Source organism: Vitis vinifera, chromosome 5 (assembly GCF_030704535.1).
Source record: "Vitis vinifera cultivar Pinot Noir 40024 chromosome 5, ASM3070453v1".
Taxonomy (NCBI): domain Eukaryota; kingdom Viridiplantae; phylum Streptophyta; class Magnoliopsida; order Vitales; family Vitaceae; genus Vitis; species Vitis vinifera.
In genome coordinates, this window is record NC_081809.1 from 22,632,936 (window position 1) to 22,653,972 (window position 21,037).

Genomic DNA, 21,037 nt, shown 5'->3' on the forward strand with positions numbered 1-21,037 from the left:
GATTCTCGATATCTTTCTTCTCTTTCGTTCATACCTCTCTCCTTTATTATTATTTTTAATTAGAATTTTTTTTTTTTAGAAATTAATAGGTGGTCATATATTGTTTTACTTTTAAAATTATCTTTAATTAAATGTTCTTTTTTTTTTATTGATTTAGATGTTTTTTGTAAATATTTTTTAAAATTTTAGTATAGTGATAAAAAAATTATTATTTTTAATTAGAAAAGTCTTCTTTTTTTTAGAAATTAATAGGTAATCATATATTGTTTTAATTTTAAAATTATCTTTTATTCAATGTTATTTTTTTAGTGATTTAAATGTTTTTTCATTAATAAAAAGTTTTTTTGTTTATCCTACCATTTTTTTTAATTAAAATTGTATGTCTTTTTTGGTAATTTATTAATATTAAGAGTGTTTTTATATTTATACAATATATTATCAAAAACACTTTAGAATCATTTTTTCTGATTATCATAAAAGTGTTTTTCACAAAAACACTATAGTAGAAAACACTTCAAATAAAAACACTTCCACTAGAATCACTACCAAACGGGCTCTTAGACTCCTACAATGCGATAAAAAAGTATTACACTTGGGGGTGATTTTAAAAATAGTTAAGAGTGTATTTGACAGTAATTCTAGGAAATATTTTTAGCATATTTAAAACTTAAAAGATAAAAATTTTCTAGTATTAAAAAGATTATAAATACTTTTTAAAATCACTGTCAAACTTATTCTAAAAGCACTTGTAATACCTAGAATTGCATTTTATAAAAATTATAAAGTGATTTTAGTAAAAACACTTTATTTATAGTGTTTTTGTCTACATTGTTTATATAATAAGAGTGTGTTTGGTAGTTATTTTTAGAAGTGTTTTTAGTTTTACTAGTACTTGAAAAATAAAAAATTTTAGGTATTAAAAATACAAAAAACATTTTTAGAATTACTGTCAAACACACTCTAAAAGTCTGTTTAACAGTGATTCTAGTAGAAGTGTTTTTATTGGAAGTGTTTTCTTTTATAATATTTCCATGAAAAACATTTTTATAAAAATATTTTTAAAGCAAGGAGAAACATTAGAGAAAATATAATAGATAATCTTTTAAAATTAATTTCCTAAAAATCAGTAAAATATCATTAAAATATCTGAAAATATTATTTGATTGATATATCTTTCCACATTTCGTATTATAATAATTATTATAGTCACGACTCATTAAAATTATTAAAATAATAGATTAAAGAATTATTGTCATAGGTCATTTCAATGCCTTACAAGAAAAATGACATTTTGTTCTTTTTAATTATTTTATATAAATTAAATAATCTTATTTTAGGCCCACAAAAAGAAAAGTTTGGACAAAAATTTAAAACATGCGTCTACATGGGTTTGATTGAGTACCTGCATAGAAAGCTACTTGGCTCAGATTCCCAGAAGGTTTTATTCCACCATCTGATGGAAATATGGTTTCTTCTTTATGGGTCTGTTGGTCTAAGAAATGAAATCTAAAGTCTATCTCAAGGTTCTGAAGGCAGAGATCCTCAGGCCTTGAAGCTGAGTTCTCTTGGGGGAGGAAATTCTCAGACTTTGTTTTCTTATCCTTAGGTGACTCAACTTCCATCGCTACTTCCTCGTAACTAGAGTACCCTTGGTAGGTAATTCTGACCACATTTGCCAATGTTCTTTGGCCCTTGAAGTATAAATAAGACAAAAAAAATGGATAAAATTATACATATCTAGAACATTACTCACATCTGATTGCTTGGGCAAACCTTGATTTGGATATTTAAGAATCAAGGACCTATTTTCCTAGAGGAATGATCATTTTTTTCAACTAAGAATATTGCACTTGAGGATTTCTTTTTCTTATTTGTTTATTATGTTTTACAAAATATGCCTGTATGATGCTCAATACCGAGTTCACATTTAAAAAATTTAATCATTCCAAGCATTGTTTACACTAGATAGCCATATATTCTTGATGTTTTGTTCCTTAATTCTTTCTTTATTCTTCATTTTAATTGTGTGATTCTTTATTTGAAAATTATTATTTCTCTAAAATATATATATTTTTAAATAGAGGATGTCTAGCAATATAGTTCAACAATTACAACAACCAAGTGTTCTTGGGATGATATTACAATGGATGCTTTTATTGAAGTTTGTGTGACTGAGACTTTGGCTTGAAATAGACCAAATAATCACTTTAGCAAGTTGGGATGGAAAAATGTGATAAAAGTCTTCAACAATTTGATTGGAAGAAACTATCAATATAAGCAACTTAAGAATAAATGGAGTTCTCTTAAAAAGGATTGATAACTTTGGAATACCTTGATTGGGAAAGAGACTGACCTTAGGTGGGATCCTATGAGACAAACCATCAATGCAATCAATGAACGGTGGGATAAGAAATTGAAGGTATGTTTTGTTTATTCATTAAATTTATTTGATTAATTTATATATTAATTATGAAATATGATAAATTAAATACTCTTGTAGGAGAATCCTGAAGCAATAAAGTTTAAAACAAAAGGCTTGAAAAATGTTGAGCAATTGGACATACTTTTCGAAGATATTATTGTTATTGGTGAATGAGCTTGGGCACCATCACAAGGCTTTGTAGGACGAGTTGTTGATGATTCATCTAAGGTGGGGGAATGCAAAGATAATATAATAGAAGGCCAAGATGACTCTAGTTGCAATTCGTCACTTGATACTATCTCCCATAGATTTGAAGCTACTACCCAACCTTCTATGGAAAAAAAGAATGAGGGAAGAAGGAAAAGGAAAATAGATGAAACCAAATCTTGAGGTTGTGGCTATCCAGTTAGAGCCCATTTGTAGTGTTGTGGAGAATAGGTCTTTTATCTCATCAAGAGCAGATAAGCTAATTGCTGAAGTAATGAAAATCATACATGGCATGCCTGAAGTGAAGAATGACTTTGAGTTATATATGAAAGTCACAGATATCATGGTTGTAAAGGAAAATAGAGAGATGTTTGTTGCATTAGAAGACCCAACTGATCAGATTGCATGGCTTAAACATAAACATGTTTGACTGTTGGAATTGTTTCTTATTCGTATGTGGAAACATATTTTTGCTACCTAATATTGTTTAGTTATTAGGTTGAGGGGAGGAATGAGATGTTAGTTTGCTTTGTGTGTGAATTGAAAAGTCATTATGCCCTTGTTTGATACTTTTTATTATTTTTTTCTCTAAAAATTGTGACTGTTAGATGAGCTTTGGTGGTAAACTTCTTATAAAATTGGTATTGTTTTTCATTTTATTAATGTGTAGTTCCTCTGTTCTTTTTTTATGTGCCCTTAACAGAGGCCTTAGTAATGTTTCTCACTACAATAGGTCATGGACTAAGTAATATGATGATTCAAGAAAGATTTCGACACTCTGATGAATCTGAATCTAGATAGTTTGAGATTGTATTGGATGTTGTTTGTCTTATGGCTATGGATATTACAAAACCAAGTGATCCACAGTTTAAGGAAGTCCTTGATAAAATAAGAAATGATGATCGATATTGGCCATATTTTAAGGATTGTATTGGGGTAATTGATGGAACTCATATGCCTATTGTGGTTCCTAGAGATAGAAAAACACCATATATTGGTAGAAAAGGCATGACTACCCAAAATGTTATGGCAATATGTGATTTCAATGTGTTTCACATTTGCATGGGCTAAATGGGAAGGTGCTGCTCATGATGCACATGTCTTTTTAGAGGCATTAAGAAGGCTAGAATTGGGTTTTCCTCATCCACCTAGAGGTTTGTGAATGACAATATCAAACTTGTTTTTGTGATCAAATTTTTATTATCTAATATATATATATTTTGTTTTTATTTTGTAGGTAAATATTATTTGTTGATGTTGATTATCCTCAAATGAGTGGATATTTACGCCCTTATAAAGGCGAGTGTTACCATCTTCCAGATTTTCAATGAGGTAGTTCTTATAATTATAAATAAATTAAAAAATAAATAGTTTTAGTAAAATATGAATAATAATGGTATAATCAAATCATAAATTATTATTTTTAACTATCTATTTGAATTTCAAGTTATTTAAAAAAAAAAAAAGTAAACTCGTTAATGAATCCAATATATTAAGTTTTACTTGATTTAGAGTTTATTTATTTAGTAAAAAAATTACAAAAATATGATTATTTATAAATAAGAAACTAGTTAAGTCATTCAAACTGAATTTTGATTTATGACTTTCTAACCTTAATTAAATTAGTTTTTGAGTTTCCAATTATTTTAAAAATTAATAAATTTTATATATCAAGTATAATTTGATTTATAATTATTTGCTTAATGAAAATTTTTAGAGAAATTTAAAAAAAAATTTCAAACAAAAACACACATAATTTAAGAAAATATCATATCTGAAGATTTTGGAATAAATATTCAACTGTTGAGAAGGAAGGAAACAAAATCATTTTCAATTTCTTTAATTTTTCTTTTATTTTTAATTAACAATGAAAACAACTTTTATTTATACTCTCTAAATTATGTTTGCTATTTCACTTTGTTTCTTATCTATTTTTCTTTATTTTTAAAATTAGAAATTAAAAACAACCAAATAAAGCTATTAAATTTTAAAAATAATTTAATATTAGAAAAAAAAAAAAACTCTTACGATTTTTAAAACTATTTCAAAAAAATGTTTTATGATGTTTCCTAAAACAAAAATATGTTTGATAACTTGAAATATTATTAACTTATTTTTTATGTTTCAAATATTTTTTTTAAATAACTTTTATTGATAGTGTTTTATTTTCAATTATTCTTCATATTCATATAATTATTTTTTAAAACAATTCTAAAAAAAATAAATGAAAACAAGCAAAACACATCCTTAAAAAAACCTTTATTTTATATTTTTAAGTTGTTATCAAATATGTGTTTTTGTTTTTTGTTCTTAAAAATCTAAAATTGTTTTTGAAAATGACTTCCAAACATTTCCTTTATTTCCAAACTATATGTATATAATCCAATTTCTAGTTTGTTAATCACATTGAGATTTGGAGGAATCGAAAAGTGCTTTTTGGTGCCAAAACAAACTGATAAAGAAAGAGGGCAGTTAAAAATGGAAAAGAAACAACAGAATGGCATACCCACCAGCTTCCCATATCACACATGGTGGAAGCATTCATAATGAATACAGATTTTCATCTCAGTCGCATTCCCATTCCCATTCCCATTCCCCACCACACAGAATCATCACTTTTAAATTCAAATTCACACCCATCAGTCAAAAAGCACTCTCACTAAGAAATTGACTTTTCTTTTGATACCTCCTATCCTAGATGCTCCCTATTTTATTTAAATATTAGAATAGTGGGTTGGACAGCTAGGACTGCTATAATATCTAGGTGCACCCATGTACCATTTGGTGCTCTTAGCTTCACTGTCCCTACAAATAATAAATAAAGGGAAATTTCTTCTATGGTAGGTGGGAACAATACTGAATTGTCCTATAGGAACAGTATTAAATAAAGTTGACCAATCTTCATAAGAATTGAAGAGAAAAAATTGGCTTGAACAAGAAAATGTTGAGAGAGATGGGTCAACTTTTATATTTTGTTGTTTGTCTTTTTATATTTTGTTTTAATAGGAAAAAAAAATTAACTTTTATCTAAAATATGAAGTCAATAACTGACTTCTATTTGAGTAATAAACTACCCTATACAGAAGAAATCAACTTGGAAAGAAAATGAGTAGAAAACAGTTACCTGGGTCATTGTTAAGAGACTCACCACCACCAGCCACCAGCCACAACTGCCATCACCACCAGTATGACCAGAGCAGCCACCAAACCAGAGCTGCTGCTGCTGCTGCAGCCATGGCTCTGTTCAAAAGAATGCTTGATCAAATACCAGAAAAATCAGTTTCATTTTCTTCCCTTTTCCTGCTCTTTCAAAGGAATCAAGCACTCAGCATTTCAAACATGGGAGATCAGCTAAACCTTATACCATTTATCATCAGCCTCATAAGCAGTCCTACATTTATCAGTGAATAAAGCATTCCAAGAAATGGTAGATACATGAGTTGGGCGATTACAATAGATTGCCCTAAATACGAACATATAAAAGAACCTTTACACTACACATACCAAGAATCTGAGTTTTGGAAAACTAAAACTTTCCCAATGATATAGCAAAACTAGAAGCAATTTTAAATATTGACTGAAGAGATCTATGAGTCAGACACTGACATCTCAGCAATCAAGATACTTGGCTCAGGGGAGCCCACTCATCTATGAATCACAAATTTAGCATTTCACTCAGTTATTCTTCAGGAACAACACATATATTCAATTGTCTACCACCAAAATTCCCTTCTGTACTTTCAAGCAAAATAGACCCATCTTCTGTCTCCAAATGCATAACAAGTAACAAACCAACAGAAAAAAGAAGGGGAAACAAAAATAAAATAAAAACAAACTTGGCAGTAACAGTGACGTTCTTGAAATCCTCCCCCACCTTTGTACAATAAATAAGTAAGTACGAGACTTCGACCTTTGACAGCTTGGAAGTCGAGGGCCACAAGATACTTGAGGAGTCACTTGTCAAACAGAGTCTTGAGATCTGTCTGCACTAACCTTTGGTTTGGATTGGTCTTTGAAACCTAACATTTTGTTTAGCGCACTAATGTAGGCCCGAACACTGGAGACGACAATATCCATTCCTGCCCCAGTCCCACTGGAACCAAAAGAACATTTTAGATACTGTGAATTTGGAGGTAAACATAACATGGAAGAAACAAATATCAAGAATATACCTAAATGAACGATGAACAGTCTCTCCTGTCAAAGCATTAGTTAAGGTGTGATTTTTCTCCCCACGGATTAAAACCCGCGTGGTAGCTATTGCATCAATACCTTCTGTGACAGCATTCAAACCATACTCAAGAAGTGTAACTTGTTCCTGCATATCAAAGCAGAAAAGAAAACTCAGCAATATTTCTCCATTGTAAACTATTGTGGCATGATCTTAGTAAATTGGATGCATCTGAGCAAGAAAAAAGTCCAACAATAAGAAGACAAGCTTCTGATGTGGGATTTTCCCTTCCTGAGAGAGGTTAGTAGGTTTTCTATAGAGATAATTAGAGCCTGTAAGGAGCAATGGATAGAAGGGCACTCAAGGCATTGAATTGGGTTGAATGAGCTAATGAACCTAGACAATGGGGAAAAGGCCCTGAGAGTGGGGCAAGCGTTGTTCCAGTCAGGGTTACTGTTTCCCTGAAGTTCATTTGTCTCTGGGCTCTTCTGGGAGAAGTGGCACAGTCTGGAATTAAACAAAAGGTAATTCCTGACAGAGTATCTAGAGCAGGCAGTGTATTCAATAAGTAGGCTTGTTATGAAAGTATTTCATAAAAAAGCAAATTACAGTATTAGGTTTGTAGAAAGATATTCTAAAGAATGTGGAGCAAGAATCTGGGAGCAGGGGAAATATTGATGTTCTAAATTATGGTATTGGTTGTAAACTTCTTACTTGCCACCAGCCACGCAAAGGTCTTGACTTTAGGTGAAAGTTTGGTCTTCTAAGTTCTAAATGAAGTTTGCTGGAAGAAAGGATCTTGAACTGGTGGAACCAGAGGGGGCACTAACAAATGAACTGATTGAGAACATACCAAAGGATGTCAACTGTCAAGGACCAAACTTCTGAAGTTTATACCTAGAAAGGTGGATGTATATGCACACAGACTAGAGTCGATACATGGATTGTGAATTCCTCAAATTCATGATAAAAAATATTGCATTGAAAAGTGAAATTTCTTGCTGAAGAATGATATGAACTTAGAACTAAAGAAACACAGGAATTTCTCAACCTCACCACTCTATAGAGATTTGGGAACTGAACCATGAGTTAATCACTCCACCAATATCCTCCCAAAAGTGAATTTTTGTGCTCATCATCCAATGAATACCCAGTAAAACAAGAGATATTAGAGAATACTTGTGTAATTGCCTTCTTTTAGGATGCCCATGATGTTTCTTTTGATTTCTAATTTCCCATTACACAAGATAATATATAGTTATGGGTGGGATGTCAAAGAGGGCAGGAGATCGAACTAACGTGGTAAAAGATTACTGTAAAAAGTGATGGGATTAATTTCAATAGCCTATGACAACTATTAGTCTATGCTGCACCCAACTGCTAATCATGATAAAACTTTTATTTTTTGATAAGCAAGCAATGGTAAGATACATCTTAATAAAAAGAGCAATAGACCAATGTATGCAGGTTGTATACAAAGGGAAATCAAAAGGTATAGCCCGGAAGAGGGAAAATACAAAAAACTGCTCCCTTCCTCATCTCAATTCCACCCAATCTACAAAATCGATTAAAGACACTAATCTTTCTGCTATGTACATGCTTACTTATAATGACAAACTTATAACAAAGGAACTCATCAATGACTGATCTAGATCCCACCCAATCATGATAAAACTAAACATATTAAAATAGATAAAGGTAAATTATTCAAAACAAGATTGAGGCTCAACAAATATGCAACCTATTTGTGAGAACTGGAGATCAGCTCCCAATATTCCAAAGAAGCAGTTGGTTCAATTTTCCATAGGTTTGCATGTCTGATACACATGCAATAACTGGAAAAGAAATGCTCTAAGACATTAACATATAAATAATCAATTTAGAGGGCATTTCAGGTATTTCACATCCTTGATATGAATTAAAAAATAGGGTTGGGAGCATTGCGTTACAAAATCTTCTTTAGTAACCTTTTAATGCAAGCAAGGTCCAAAAAACTCATATCTATGTAAGATATACACAAGAGGGAGAAAGGCTAAAAAGGAAAACCTATAACTTTAAAGAATCTAAGAACTTAAAAAACGACAAAACCATCTCACATTAATCCATCTAATCCAAAGGAAAAAGCAACTTGACACTAACTTCAACTTTACTAGGGAACACTACATCCTTAAGGATTCTTTTCTTTCATTCCTTCCAAATAAAATCAACACAAAGCATGCACTTCTTTACATGAAATCTTCAAAAACTCTTATTGTCAGCAACAATACCCTAACCTGCAAGGGAGTCCACAACTTTCCTGACAGATGCCAACTTCAAAATCCATCTCCTTCATGGAATTGTTTAAAGCTTTCATGATAGTTTCCCCTCCCCTCTCTTCTTCTTTACATCTTTTTCCTCATCTCTACTAGATATGGCAACCCCATGTTGAATATAGACAATCATATAGGTTTTCTTTCCCTTCCTGTACTTTGGATATTACTCCTGGACACAACCATTCTATTCTATGGCTTCTATCACAATCCACCAAAACCAGCCTAGGGGCTAAAGAGATGATATTTAATAAGTGAATACTTTTTAATAGGTGTTCGTACACAATTTTCTTTAACTTTTCTAACGGATCATAAAGGCAAAGATCATAAAGCTTCTCAAACCTTCACAAGGAGATCAATGGCCTTGTAAGCTGAATCAACTGGCCCAGTCCCGACTGAACAGGCAACATGCTTTTGCCCATCAGCATCAATGAGCTTAACAGTCGCTGTAGAAAGACCAAGAGTGCCACAAGTCACCTGCAAGTTACATCCATTGTGATTGATGACAATTTGTTCATTACAAAACAAGAACACTCATTTAAGAAGCAACAAAATCAGAAATGAAGTCTTGATTTACCTGCAGATCACCAAGCTTCCAAAAAACTTTTGGCTGAAATATTTCATCCGATACCAATGCTATTACATCAACATCAGTCAGATTCTGGGAAACCATTAATTAAAATAGAGAATCAACAAAAAGTCATCTTAATAAAAGAAATAAAAAACATGCACACAAAGATCGTTTCTGCTTATGTATGTTTGACCCAAAAGAAACAGCTTCTAAGGAATGAAATTTAAGAGGATGAATTTGTCCATGTGCAACAAATTCACAAATACTATACTTATACAGACAAGCTTTACATAGAGAATAAAAACCTAGGCACCAAAACCCTGATATACCCAGGAAAAAGCATGCAACTTGACAAGGACAGATCATATGAGCACTCTCTCTAATAAATATTTAATTTGGACCTTAAAAGACTGGAAAGAAATTCTCTCCTTTCCAAGATAAACTATGACCTGACGCCTACCATATTGTACCTAAAAAAGAAGGCCCCACACCAAGGTACATTATGCACATAAACAATGTGTTCAACTAAAACCATTCATGAACTAAACATTATTGGAATTATCATCATTTTCAATACCGCCAATATTTTATTTTTTTTTAGTTTTTTGATAGGCAAATAAAAAATATAATAATAACCATAGTTTTAAAAGGCTCAAGGTGCAAAGTAGTCCCGGAGCTTGAGGCGCAAGGCGCACCTAAGGCGCGGGCTTTAGTGAAGTGAGGCGCACCCTAATTTACATATATATTTTTATATAATATAATCAAATTTAACAATCATTTATTTGTCCTAAACACATAAATCATCAAATATCATCCAAAACTTCAATTTAATCAACAAAAAGCATAAAAATAAATAACTCCAAGCATAAAAACAAATCCAAATCCATATTGCTAATAGCCTAATACATATCCCAATCCAAAGTTTCCAAACCAAAACATGAAATTTGTCCACAATTCAAAAACATCATTAAAAAACACTTAAATAACAAATTTTTCCACAAGCAATCATCACTCCTCCTCTAAATCAACAAAATCATCATCATCATCATTTCCATCATCACATTTGTATCCTTCCCCATCTTCTTCATCTACTGAATCAACCATGTCTCCATGTTTATCTTCATCTATTAGTGAATGAGAAGGCAAAGTTTTAGAACTTGAAGTTATCCCCCTCGTTGGTGGTATTATGCTTGAGCTTGCTCTAGCTCTAGCTCTAGTATCAAACCTGGCCTCCTCAGCTCCAGTAGCTCTAGCAACATCACCCCATGTCAAATTATCATCATCAAATACAAAATCATCTTGTGCACCTCCATAAGAATCCTCATCTTCCATTCTTCCTATCAACCATTCATTACTATCATCTATATCTTTCAAAGAAATTGGGTCAATGGTGTTACGTTCATTGTATCTTCTCTTCAAGGCTCAATTATACTTAATGTATACCAAATCATTCAAGCGTTGATGATCTAATCTATTTCTCCTCTTACTATGAACTTGCAAAAATTCATAAGCTCATAAATATATTTTAAAGTTTTAACTTTTAAGTTACATTCAATACTCTATTAGACTATTACTTGTAATTATTTTGGTCACTTACATTTTCAAAGATGCTCCAATTCCGTTCACAACCTGATGCACTACATGTTAAGTTGAGGATTTTCATTGCAAACATTTGGAAATTTGGAGTTGAAGCTCCATATGCAGCCCACCATTCAACTGTAGTATAGATATTAACATTTTAGTGAAACAATTCACCTATTTTAGCAAAAATACAATCCAATCATTTAAATAAAGAAAACTAAATAACTAATCTAGTGCTCTAGTCTTCCTTGTCCTAACAGCTGACTCATTCCCGAATAGTCCTTAGGCAGTTGTGTACAAATTCACTTCAGCCATAACTTTTTCTTGCTTAGCAGGGTCTCTTGTTAGCCTTAAGATGCATTTATACAAATCACTCATAATCTCTGCATCACGCTCTATTTCTGGTTTATCATAGAAGAATTTTAGGTTCAAAAAGTACCCTGCTGCATGCAAAGGCCGATGAAGCTGAATCTCCCACCTCTTATCAATGATGTTGAAGATTTCTTTGTACTTTTCTTCATTTCCATTAAAACTTCTCACAATTGTATCCTTAGGTCTATTCATGGCCTCATAGATGTATCCCATAGGAGTTTTTTTTCCACCATCAACCAAACGAAGCACACGAACTAGGGGACCCGAAACCTTTAAGCAAAACACAATAGTGTTCCCAAATGAAGGCATTAGAACTATGTTGGCTATAGTTTCCCCCTTCTGCTCTTTTGCCCATTTACTATCTGACCAATCTGAGCTTGTAAACATCTTCCTCAAGTTATTTTTTTGTTCATGCAATCGCAATAATGTGATGAAAGCAGTTGCAAACCGAGTCTTAGCAGGCCTAAGCAATTCCCGTTGTCTAGTAAACCGCCTCATCATGTTGAGTAGCCCTAAGCGATTATAAATATTCCCATTTAGTGATATAGCCCTCTTCAATGTCTTCTTGATGTTTGGTAGCTTTCCAATATCTTCCAACATCAAGTCAAGGCAATGTGCAGCACATGGTGTCCAATACAAATGCGGGCACTTTAATTCTAACAACCTTCCTATGTGACATTGTAGATAATAAATTTACACAAGTTCTCGAGATAAATAATTCAAATTTTAAAAGTAAATAAAAATTCAAGAAATAGTATTTATTACTTGTCATCACATAACTTAAGTGATTACCTGTTATAACTTGAATAACATTCTCCTCACTGACTTGCTCTACCCATTTGTCAAGTAACTCAAACATCTTTTCTCCTATCTTAATCATTGAAGAAGCATCAATAGATTGCATGAACATAGTTCCCTTTGAACAATTAACCAAAAAGTTCACCAAAGTTCTCTTTTTCCTATCGGTCCATCCATCCAACATAATTGAGCATCCATTTTTTCCCCATTCCACCATATGATCTTTCATCAAATCTTTTGTGAGAGACAATTCTTTCTTAAGGTTAGTAACTCTTACCTCATGAAGAGTTGGTCCCTTCATACCCACACCATATTGGCTAATAGCCTCAATCATTGGTTGGAAACTCGGATATGTGACTGCATTAAATGGAATAGCAACCTCATACATCCACCTTGTGATAAGCATACAAGCTCTTTCTCTTGCTTCCTTTTTGTAGGCATCATTGATGGTAGTTTAATTCATCTTCCTACTCCTTTGATTTTGAACAACCATCTCTGCATTAGGAGTGAAAAAATGATCCATAAGACTTTGTTGTCTTGGTTTTTTTTAAGAAAACATCCTACCACCACTTCCTCCTCGGTTACTACCTTCACTAGAAATGTTGGTGACATTCATTCTACTATTAATTTCCTCACCAAAATCTTCATCTTCCAAACCAAACAAATCTTCATTAACATCTTCACTCCCCAAATTCATTTGCTTTTTTTTTTTTTTTTTCTTGGAACTCATATACTCTTCCATTTCTTCTCTAACATGTTCCAGACATTTTCTACATTTTTTAGCATTTCTATATCCACCAACAAGATGTTGTTTGTGTCTATATATGCCTCCTTTGGTTACTTTATCACAAAAAATTGCATATGACGGTGTTTAAATCTTTTTCATTAACCAAACGAGCATACTTCCATTTGGGATCTCTTCTTCCACTTGCACTAGAGTCCACTTGAGTTTCACTCTCATTATCCATCTCGCAAAAAAATTATCTATACTACAATAAAATAATTATAATTAAATTAAGAAAAAAATTTGAAAAAGAAAATATGCATATCATATTAACAAAAAATATGCACATGAGTATTTTTTGTTTGTTTATTTTTATTTAGTAAAATTTTCATGTCAAAATACAATATTTATATTTATACTACAATATACAATATTTAAATTTATAATTTTATACTACAATAAAAAATTATAATTAAATTAAGAAAAAAATTGAAAAAAAAAAATATGCATATCATATTAACAAAAAATATGCACATGAATGTTTTTTGTTTATTTATTTTTATTTAGTAAAATTTTCATGTCAAAATACAATATTTATAATTAAAAAAAAATGTCAATGAGAGTTATGAGACAACAATGGAAAAAAATATAGAAAAGTGAAGAAAAGAGAAAAATACCGAGGTCCCGGAAAGGTACGTGACTATTTTTCCTCCTCTTCTTCGTCTTCTTCACTTCTCCACCGCATTGTTGAGGCTAGGGCACGATTTGGGAGTGGTGTCGAGTTCAAAAATACCAAAAAAAAAAGGGTTTGGAAAGGAAAACAGGGCCAAAACGACGTCGTTTTGGTCCCAAAAATCCAAAAAAAAATTAAGGCTTCTCAGCTCTTAGCCCTTTGCAACACGACGCGGTGATTGAAGAGAAGAAGAAGAAGAAGGAGAAGGAGAATGAGGAGGGCGTACCTAGCCGGAGGTGACCACGTTGCGCCTTGCGCACCTAAGTGGCGCCTTCGTGAAGGGGCGTCACATCCCTTCAGGCGAGGCGCCGAAGGGTGGCGTCGTGCCGCCCGGAGCCTAGGCGCGCCTTTCACAACTATGATAATAACACTTAACAAAAAGCATATCAAAGTACATAGAATGTATACAAAGGATGCCAAGAGACAGAAGGGAAGGAGTAGAGAAAACAAAATCCCCTTCATGAAAACCCCAACCAATGGATAAAATCAATCATGGTTAAGGAATTTCCATCTTTTTTTTTTCTTTTTTTTTTGGGATGATGAAATTCATTAATAATAGCAAAAAGACAACAAAGTACACCATAAGTATACAAAGCGCACCAAAGCTAACAACAAAAAAGAGCCAAGGAGAAACCAAGGTTGGATTACAAAAAACACCTCCCTCCCCTATTAAGAATCCAACCACTCAACAAAATCGATTAGAGACATTGAGTTGCCACCTATGTACAATTTGACAAGAAGATAAGATAATAAGGAACATGCTATTCAGACTCTGGATAGACAACTCCTCATTCTAAAATGACCTTTCATTTCTCTCTTTCCACAAAGTCTAAAAAATGCACAAAGGAGCAACTCTCCATACCACCTTCTGTTTTTTTTCAAACAACAAATCCATACCACCCTAGCAAAGTCTTCGTCACTATGACCACTTGAACCAAAGAAACCTCAAACAAAGAAAACAAAAGCAAAAGAACCCTTGCCATGCGGTGGTGAAGGAGGATAAAATCAATTGACTCCTCATCCACTTTACAAAGAAGGCATCTATTAACCAATGTCCACCCTCTTTTTTGGAGTTGGTCAAGAGTCAAAACTTTTCCCCAGCAAACTTCCCACACAAAGAAATTTGCCTAAGAGAGAGCCTATGGATTCTAGATGTACCCTTGCTGGAAAGGCAATTAAGTTCCTTGGCTCAAGACAACATATAGAGACTTCATTAAGAATGTTTCTTTCCTCAAAACCATCCACCCTACCCTAGCCTCCTCCTCTCGATTCACTAACATATCTTGCAGTCCAGCAAAAAAATGTTGTACATTATCAAGCTCCCTATCATTAAGATTTCTAGTGAAGCAAGGATTCTAATAACACCTTTTGTGGGTAAGAAGAGGAAAAAGGTGTGGCAGGCTGCTCCCTTTTGCCTTTTCTGGATAGTGTGGAAGGAAAAAAAAGCAAGGCGTTTGAAAATGAGGGGCGTCTAATCCAAGGGATTAAATTTTCTTTCCTATGTAACCTTTGGGAGTGGGCTAAGCTGTATTTAGTTTTTGGCCTTTATTCCATTGTTGATTTTGTGGATTGGTTGGGTTTAGTTTGAGGGGGTGTTGTTTTTTTGTAATTCCCTTTTTTGTGGCACTCTTAGGCATCCTTTGTATATTTTCTATGTGCTCTAGGGCACTTTTCTGGAGCGTCTTGTTCTAATATATTGCTTTTTTACCCATCAAGAAAAATGTCTACTCCCACAAATCTGCCAACCAAGTCTCCTTAGATGAGGCCAAAGCAAATAGAGATGGAAAGGAGACATACAAAGGCTCCTCCCCATCCACCTATCCTTTCAGAACTTCACTCTGCTCTTATATCAGAAGGCAATTGGCAATTGGCTCTCAAATAATCAATTTGGTTCCCTTGCATCCTGTTTTGGCCAACACGTTTTACGTTAGAGCAAAACTAGAACAAAACCAATGCAGCTTCAATCTTCAACAGACCAAAATTCAAACCATTCCAGTCATTTAGGCATGTTACTGGTCCTATTTTGGTCTACTTGACCTTTGATTGATTCCCCACCTTCTTCTGTTTTTGCATTTTCATACTTAGATTTTAATGCTTTCCTCTCTGGAAACATGTTTAGTTGAACTTACATTGTTCACTTATAGAAGAAAAAAATGGTTTTATATTTCAAATCTTTAATAGTTTATTTTCCTAGCAGTTATAACCAGAAACTAAAACATCATATTAATCCAGTAACAAACGTTCTCTTCTTATGGAAAAATCAAAACACCTAACAAAGCATAATTGACAACTTTGATGCAGTAAGATCTGAAAATAAATAAATAGAAAACTGACCCAGTTCAATTGGGGAGTAGCAATGAATGTGAATAAATTTCAAGACGATAAAAAGTTTAGAAAAAAAAAATGATCAGAATTGCTAGGAAAACAGAACTACAAGAAACTGGTCCAGATAACAACTCTTTTCACTATTTTTGGTTTTGCACGCTACCCTCTACTAAATGACAGTTTACCGGTGATTTAGAATGGCAAAAGGAAAATAATACCAGTATATGAGCATTTTTTACTTTCTTTTCTTCTCTCACCCTCTCACTCTGTATATATATATATAAGAAAAACTTTGTGCTACCATCATTAATTCAAGCTACTTAACAATTTGAGTATGCAAGACCTTCAGATTCAAGCCAAGCAAGTTTGTTGCATTTTTAGATACAATAAAATCGTAGACTTCAGAATATTGAAAACTTCAAGGAGATTACCTTTTTCTTCTCAGCTACTTCTTTGAATCGCCAGAAGATATCATCAAGTTCCATACCCTCAATCTCATAACCAAGCTGAAAATTAGAAAGAGAAAAATCTTAATGCAGAACAGTAACTTAACAACCATATGTCCTTTAAAAAAAATAAAAAATAAAAAAGAGGATGTTGTGTACCTCCAAAAGTCGACTCTTCAAAGCATGCCGTCCACTATAATAACATATTAAGAAAATGTTACTTTATATTTATAGAAATATAAAGTTGATAAAGAAGTAAAATAAATAAATAAATCATCTACTAGTGCAACTTCAATATGTATCATTACAAAAGCACACACACTACTCTGAATCAGCAAAATATCAAGAACGTGAGGACATCTCCCTATCCATTCCAACCATGGTTTGAAATGTCGGGAAATTTCAGCGATATATTGCCGAAATTTCGGTTATCAGGGACAGCCAACACGATATTTCACAACGAAAGTCGGTCAGCTGATTTTTCCTCGATATTTCTGCGCTTTCCCTGATATTTTGGGAAATTCACCAAATTTTCAGTAAGTCAACGAAGGTCAATGACCGCACCTGCAACGCCTACATCAGGGTTTCCTGATTTTTCAAGAAATCAACGCGGGTCAATGACCGCGCCTGCAATGCCTGCGTCAAGGGATTTGCTCCTACAACACCTATTCAAATTTTTTTAACACCCAAGGCCTGCGCCCAAGAGGATTCGAACCCAAGCAAAAGGCTTGGACTTGAAGCTATCTACCACTGGGCCAAGTGTATGTTTGTTAATATACATGCACAATAAATATTTTAAAGTTCATTATAAAAAGAATAAATAAATTAATTCTAATTATTTTATTTTAATTTTTATTTAATTAATGAATAAAAATCTAAAAGCCATTATAATAATTTTCTTGACAAGTCTTTTTTTATATTATTTATATGATAATTAAATTTAAAAAAAATATATGCATCATCACTTATTTTACATTATTGACTGCATTTAAATTAAATAAATTATAGTTTTAATATTAAATGTATCATCATCTATCTCATTAATCATATTTTAAAAAATTACTATCACTTCACCTTTAAATTTTTTATATTTATCCTTTTAATTTTGAATGTCTTTATTTTAAATATTAAAAATATAAATTTATTCAAAAAAAATACTAAAATATAAAAATAATAATAATGAAGTTCTAATATTTTATAAATTAAAATTAATTTGATAAGATAAATAATAAATTATATATTAAGACCGATATATCCATGTTTACTGATATTTTTCTCATTAACCATACTTTTGTCAATTACACTTACAAAATAACTTTAACATATGTATTTTTACCTATTTTATCCTTTTTTAGAGTTTTTTTTCGAATATTTCCATGAATTTGAATCATTTTCATCTTATCAATATTTATATCAAAATATTCACCAATATTTCCGATATATCCGTAAAATCCAAGTATCGATATATCTATGTTTACCGATATTTCAAACCATGATTCCAACTAGCACGGCACCAGGATCAGCAATCAAAACTTCTCCAAGGATGTGGTTGTCAGAAACCTAGTGCTTTCTCACAAGTCAACAATGCAGAATCTCAGACATCATAGAAAACAAGTTATAGAGCCTTCCAAAGTGTGCACACACAGCTCTATGGATCAAATCAGGAACCTAGACTACAGACTAAGTCAGGTATAAATACGCTACCATGTCACAGCCACTCAAACCTAATCTGTGTGGATGAGCTTGATCTATAAGAACAAGCGAACTCTTCACTCCTATTTGAACACTTCATATATGTTAAATTGCCAAATTCCAAGTTGATAGAATAATGACAATGACAATGACAATGACAATAGAAAGTTCCTTGCTTAATTTCTCTTTTTCCTTACATCAAGGTCATTATTTTTTACTGGTCTATGAATTTATGTGCTTAAAGGATTCCTTAGGGAAAGGGAGTTTAACCTTTTTTATTTCATTAAGAGTTCACAGTTGGCTTAAGGCCTTCTATGCACTCTGGGTTCATCCTTGTATACAGTTTAATTTTTCTACTGATTCCCAAATTAGTCCAATACCTAATCCAAATTGTTTTCTGCAACTATGATGTGATGAGAAAATAAATTCATCCAAACTAAGAAGCGATGAAGCCTAGAAATTGGATTGCATTCATTCCTCAACCAAAGGCGAAATTCTGGTCAGAATCCAAAACTTACCATCTAAGCCTAACTACAACAAACTGCTGAGTCTCAAATTATTCCAATACCTAATCCAAATTGTTTTCTGCAACTACGATGTGATGAGAAAAAAAAGTCATCCAAAATAAGAAGCGATGAAGTCCAGAAATTGGACTGCATTCATTCTTCAGCCAAAGGTGAAATTCAGGCAAAAATCTAAAATTTACCATCTAAGACCAACTACAACAAAGGCGTGCCTACAAGATCTATAAGATACATCACCAAATTCAACTGATTGGCTATGTTTTGAGCGGTTTTTGGCCCAGCATACAACATATATTCATTTCCAGTTAGTATACTTCATCAAGTCCAGTCCTGGTGAATTCATGTAATTATTAGTTTGGAAATCATCCAAATACCGTTAAATAGATTTTTCCTTAAGGGCAGAAAGGATAGTATTCAGAGCCTTGGACATCTGTTCCTAGAGGCTTTGTTCTAAAATCTGATGTCTTTTTTCATTATGTAGATATTTCCCTAATGAAGAGAGACTAGCATACAGAGGTGTATAGCAGGCCTAAAAGCCTTAAATCTAATGTTTTGCTCGTTATCCCCAAATGATGACTCGTAAAAAGAAAGAAAGCTGACAAGCCCAACCTCCCTAAGCATTGCCAAATTAAATATATCAAACACAGACATTGCTTCAAGCCACCAGGCTTGATCTTATCTAGTCATCACTCTGAATGCTGCAAGGCATCATCTTTTTGCTCCTCAAATAAACCAATCTGCTTTCAAAAGGAAAATGTGGGAACACACAATGTTAGACATGGTGCAGATTGATGGTGCTATAAATTTCCTTTTTCTTCTCAAAATACCTTTTTGCACGGCCTCTAAAAAATTTTGCCCACCATTAACATTTGGTTCTTCAGTTACATCCCTCCTCGTGTCTAGGGTCATACCACATTCAACAATCAACTCTTTGTCAATAAGAATAATGATATTTTGTGTTCAAAATGAGAATTGGAAGGGGCTAAAAAGAAAGCTCAAGGATCTTATTAAGTTTTGGTGGTTTACAGATGCATGATGCCATAAGATCTGGTCTTAACCATCTGGTGGCAAACTAGCAGCTGCTTCAAACACATAAAAATAAATCCCTCTACAGTTGAGACAACAAGTTGCCTCAGGAGATTAGAGGTTCTACACCATAATAATGTGCGAATGCCAAATATATCCCCATTCCCACAAGACAATTTCTGAAGTGATACAAATGCATAATGCACAAATCCAATCCCAAATCTCATTTATTCAATGAAATCTATCACAAGCGCACATGAGGCAAAGGGAAACCTTAGAATCTGAAGAACGCATACTTATATGCCCACTATAATCAGAATATATATATAATGATAACAAGTTGTTAGACATAGAAACCAACAACTCTATCAAGAAACGTAGACAACTAACTAATCTATCAAACCACCACATAGTTGAATATATTCAGAATATAATACTGCATACAGCATACCTAAGTTTTCCAAGGACAATACCAGATTCGTTAGATCGAAAAAGACCAATATCTTCTGGAGATATGATCTCATATGTTTCTTTATGCTTAAGCATTCCATCCTACAAAATAGAAAGCATGATAAAATAAGTTTTAAGCTGTCAATCACAATTAACAGAAAGGATAACAGACATGACAAATTCAGGCATGAAAAAAAAATTTAAAAGATAATAATGATAAACATATAATATTTAGCACGTGTTAAGATTTTTAGTGTTGATAATCCATTATAAAGTTAGTCACTTTGATAGGGTAGCATCGGAAGATTGCTGATGGATTCACACTTTGATGTCGTGAAGACAATGTTAGAACACATTGTTGGAGACTTTCAGGCACTACCAACGCACACTAGGGATGGTAACTGACATGGAAATCTTAGGACACAGTTGATTTAGATTGCCTAATTAAGCCTCACAAATCCCCGACTAACCATATAAACTATGACTTAAAAAGAACCTAGTTCATTGTGTGAGAAACTGCTGCAGGATCAATCAAGCAGAGGTGGTCAGTACAGTTTCTTTTACTAATCAAGGACTTTTTCAACTTCAAGAAGGCATTTGATAAATTTTAGACTGAAAACAGAATTTTGATAATTTGTTTTGAAAACAAGGTGATTTTTCAGAAAAAAATTTGAGGTGTTTTCAAG

At 32.7% G+C, this 21,037-nt stretch overlaps 1 protein-coding gene across 1 annotated transcript in view; it reads right to left on the reverse strand.

The window, feature by feature from the left end:
* Positions 1–6,276: 6,276 nt before the first annotated feature.
* The window catches only part of LOC100249820 (2-isopropylmalate synthase A), a 45,952-nt gene continuing 31,191 nt past the window's right edge, over positions 6,277–21,037 (reverse strand). The window contains exons 6-12 of the mRNA XM_002268906.5: positions 20,353–20,453; positions 16,819–16,852; positions 16,645–16,719; positions 9,687–9,770; positions 9,452–9,586; positions 6,802–6,947; positions 6,277–6,722 (exon numbers count right to left, since the gene is read on the reverse strand). Of these exons, the coding sequence (XP_002268942.2) occupies positions 6,590–6,722; positions 6,802–6,947; positions 9,452–9,586; positions 9,687–9,770; positions 16,645–16,719; positions 16,819–16,852; positions 20,353–20,453 (708 nt within the window). The 3' untranslated portion in view covers positions 6,277–6,589. The remainder of the gene's footprint in view (positions 6,723–6,801; positions 6,948–9,451; positions 9,587–9,686; positions 9,771–16,644; positions 16,720–16,818; positions 16,853–20,352; positions 20,454–21,037) is intronic.